Source organism: Sitodiplosis mosellana, unplaced genomic scaffold (assembly GCF_009176505.1).
Source record: "Sitodiplosis mosellana isolate CC-2019 unplaced genomic scaffold, AAFC_SMos_1.0 Smas_scaffold_5802, whole genome shotgun sequence".
NCBI classification, from domain to species: Eukaryota; Metazoa; Arthropoda; class Insecta; order Diptera; family Cecidomyiidae; genus Sitodiplosis; species Sitodiplosis mosellana.
In genome coordinates this window covers 1-4,187 of record NW_022601044.1, presented here as the reverse complement: position 1 = coordinate 4,187, position 4,187 = coordinate 1, and the positions used below count along the sequence as shown (strand labels likewise).

The window sequence follows — 4,187 nt, the reverse complement described above, 5'->3', positions numbered from 1 at the left end:
CAAATTTAGGCTGATTAATTGCATCATGTTGAGTCTGCAGTCCATTTCTCATCGGTTGTTTTCAACATAGCACCAATACCACTATGATCATAGCCACAAAAGCGATTATAAATGGTCTTACCGTAGTAAGACGAACTTTTTCGCAGTGGGATCCAAATACTCTCTATATTCAGTGATCTGTTTGACAATCAATCCAAACTAGTGATATTTAGGAATTATCGCGTCACGGCTTTTGGAAAAATGCTCAAATGTTGGATTAAAATGAATTCAAACGTTTCTTTTAGCTTTCATACAAAAGTGGTATTTTCCAAGGGATTTGGAACGAAAATGTAGAAATGATACCAAAGCCGTAGAGAAATAAATATTATGTTATTCAAATAGCACTGTTATTTCATAACAAAGACTGGAGTTTGCGAGATGAAATTTCTGAATCTTTTGCAAGCTTTATGCACAAAAATTCCAAGTGGACAAAATATTGCGAGTTGAAAATATCACCGCAAACAATTGCATTTTTGACCCCATTGAGACTTCAGATACGGTCGATTGAACTGGAAATCGATTCTTCATAAAAAATTAAGTGATATATAGTTGCCAATAATCTTTATAAGGTGGTTAGTTTGTGAGCTATGACCGATTTTGTACGCAAAGTGTGACCATTTCGGAAATTTTCAATATTTTCACCTACAAATTCGAATTTGATACTGAAATCATGGGAAAATGATATAATCTTGCTCTCTAATTCTCAATATTTTGATGAAATAATAGCAGTTTGATATGATGAAAACCATGTAGGGGGGCTATTTTAGGTATCTTCCATAGAAAAGTATGAATTTTCAGGGATTTTCAAAGGTTGGCCATAGGCTAGGTTATCCTAGGCTATATCTGAAGTGGGTGAAAATCTAATGGTTTCTAAGTCTAAACAAGCCCAAACTTTTGCCATCACCAGATCTCATTTATCTCGACTGGTCGTTGAGCTATCGTGTCAACAAATTACATCAAAAAATTTGCGTACAACGTGCAACGTACGACGTGGAACAGACTCACAAAACATCGCTCTAAAACCCATTTTTTCGTGTTCTACGGCCTCGAAAACGGATAGAAATCATATTTGTGGGGTGTCTTAAAATTTGGGCCAAATGCAATACTTTTACGCAGTCCACGACATGGGCCTGCGAAAAAGTAATAATAAGTATAATAATAAAATAATACAGATGAAAATCGAATCATGAATTTTAGGAGCAATGCATTTTATATTAAGGCCATTTGTTCTGGAGGGAACATTAAACCAAGATTTTTTCACGGCACATTTAATTTAATAATACACTGAAAATATAATATTAAAATTTCAAATATCTGTACACAAATTGATTAATAATAATGACGAGCACGTACCCGATTACTATTTATTGCTTTGAAAATTCAAGACAAAAGTGACAGATATGCAAATGCTTAAAGTACAACGTGACACATGTATTTTACATTGACAGACACACAATTTGACAGCTCCACAAGAAAAAAAACTATGTATGTCACTCCCTATATATAAACCGGTATTTTGTGTGATTTTTTCGACGATTTTAAAGGTAAATATATACAAAGTGTTGGTTTCATCTCTATTTTCAACAGCGCCGTAGCCAGGCCGGCGCAATGGGTGCATTGCATCCTCCAAAAATTTCAAAGGTGCAACAAAATCGAGTGCAAAATCGGGTTTCAAAGGTGCAACAAAAGAAAAATTTCGATTTTGCACCCTCCAATTTTTTGTTCTGGCTACGGCGCTGATTTTCAATAATCCGAAGGGAATTTGTGATTTGCTCAACTTGTGTTTGTGTAGCGTCATTCGGTGCGAAATCACGCTTGTACTCGAATGTGAGCCAGTCTTTGTGATGAAGAATTCGATAGTGAATAAGTTTTTTTTTTTGTCACAATTTTCATTTATTTTTCATTTCTGAACGATTAATAAACAAAAAAATGCATTGCAATTGATGGTTTTTTAATTTTTGAAATTTGTTGTGGTTTGAAATCGATGGATCTCACATTTGAATGTAATCTTTTTTTGCCCATATCTTCATTTATTTGTCTTAAAGGATTGTTGATTCAACATTTAAAATGATTTATGTGGATATTTATGCATTTTTTCGATGAATTTTGGGGGTGGCTCACATTAGAGTACATGACCCTAATGATTTTGAACCAAAATTGAAATTTCGCGTGGAAAACTGGTCCATATCGAAATTAAACGTTGAGTGGTGTTTATTCGACGTGGATAATATTTGAATATAAAATTTTTAGATCTTCGCGGTATGCACAAAACACATTCCGCTTCAAAGTCGTTCCAAAGTTAAAAAACAACCACAGATGGATCGTCATTTTCATACGGAAAATATGAATTTGAATGATTAAACAACCTGACGTATACTTTCGCGTTGCATGCCCAAATGAATTGTATTGCGCGATTTGAAACTGGATTGTTTGATAGTTCCTTGTTCTAATTGCACAAAAATTTATCGCACACATTTTTTAAGGAAAATGTTTCTAGAACAAAACCACCCTATGGTTTGAATAATGACGCATGTGGATCACAATGCATTGCAAATTCAAGCGAATTTTACGATGTGTCCTCGTTCTGTTCACGTGATAATATTTTAATGGCTTAATTTGAATACGAAAAATTTTACATCTTCGACGATAATAATTTAAAATTCAAGTTCTTCAAGATCATGCCAAAGTCATCGCTATCAACTTGATACATTCATTGGAATTTCATGGAAAGTGCTACTACATACGGCTAAGGTTTTGTGTGAGATTCGCTTATGTTTTTTTGTTTCAGATAATGCGTCAATTTGTATCAATGCCAGCTTATTCACCATATCGAGTGATGTAAAGGAAATATGATTCCATATATCCTAAATTCCAAAGGTATACGCCTCGTCGTTAATCATCCATATTCATATCCACATTTGCCGTATGAAACGATAATCTATCTGGATGTTTTTCAACTTTGAAACGACTTTGAAACGGAATGTCTTCTGTGCATACCGCGAAGATGTAAAAATGTTCGTATTATTCGTATATGGCAACACCACACAGCACTACAAGAGTGAAAATATTTGGTTGGATCCGCAATTCAATGTGATCCACAAGTGTTATTTTCCAAACCATAGTGAAGGTGATGAAGAAATAAAGTTGAACATCTGGTAATTTCGATTCGATCCATTTGATGTAAAGCGTATAACTATGCGCACGTGCACAGGTGGAATTGCAATTCCACCAATTCACGTCAATTATTCTGAATTTCTCTCTCCAAAAATTAAAATTCAAATGTGCGATAATATTTTTTATATAATTAGAATTGTCATTGCGCGTGGATTAAATTATACCGTTAATGTGTTGCTTACTGATGTGACCATACTTGAAAAGTGTATAAAAAGCCGCGTTCAATTCAAATGTCCGTCAAACAGTTCATCAATTCTTATCAATTGATACGTTTACAGTAAACTTTTCAACGCTAGAAAAATGCTGACTCCAAGATCTTTCACACTGCTGCTCATTGGCTTGGTGGTATCCATGGTGAGTCGACATCATTTCAGTCGAATTTTTTGTCATTTTAAGAATTTAACTTAATTTCCTTTCACTTGCGAATTTGGCATCGATTTCTTTTACTTTGATCCTTTTAGTCGAAAATTTAAGTTAATTTTTCTAAACTAATTTCATCGACAAAAATTTATTGAAAAAATGAAGAAATATTCCATTCCATATGAAATGTCCATCGGAAACTTTCATTCGAATAGTTGAAAACCATTACAACCTCATCCATTGCTCCCATTATAATGATACGCTATTATTTATTTTCCACAGTTCTTAATCGTGGATGTGAGTGGAGTATTTCCAGCTGCACCCAAACGAGATTCGCCAAAAACCTATGGCTCACCTGTTATGATGAACCCGGATTCTAAGACTGTAAAAGCAGGAGCAAATGCTCCAGCGCCGGCAAAAGCTCCAGCGCCGGCAAAAGCTCCTGCGCCGGCAAAAGCTGCGCAGAAGTCATTTGTAAAAAGCCAAGTCGAAAGAATCAATAGTGGTATCGCACAGAATAAAGGCTCTGCGTCTGCGACTAATGGCAATCAAAATGAATCAGATAAACCATATGGCAAACCTGTTATGGTGAGTCGGAAAGCATGAGCAGGAAA

The 4,187-nt window shown here is 34.9% G+C and overlaps 1 protein-coding gene across 1 annotated transcript; it reads left to right on the top strand.

The window, feature by feature from the left end:
* Window positions 1–3,463: 3,463 nt before the first annotated feature.
* LOC129572978 (polyketide biosynthesis protein ThaF-like) lies at window positions 3,464–4,179 on the top strand. Its single transcript, XM_055453113.1, has 2 exons — window positions 3,464–3,567; window positions 3,856–4,179. The coding sequence occupies exons 1-2, from the start codon at window positions 3,514–3,516 to the stop codon at window positions 4,177–4,179; spliced, it is 378 nt and encodes a 125-aa protein (XP_055309088.1). The 5' UTR covers window positions 3,464–3,513.
* Window positions 4,180–4,187: the final 8 nt, after the last annotated feature.

Bases quoted from the DNA above. Each gene is read 5' to 3' on its own strand.
- LOC129572978 (XM_055453113.1), top strand. From the start codon at position 3,514: ATGCTGACTCCAAGATCTTTCACACTGCTGCTCATTGGCTTGGTGGTA. The intron at 3,568-3,855 runs GTGAGTCGACAT...TATTTTCCACAG, and splicing joins TTGGCTTGGTGGTATCCATG to TTCTTAATCGTGGATGTGAG.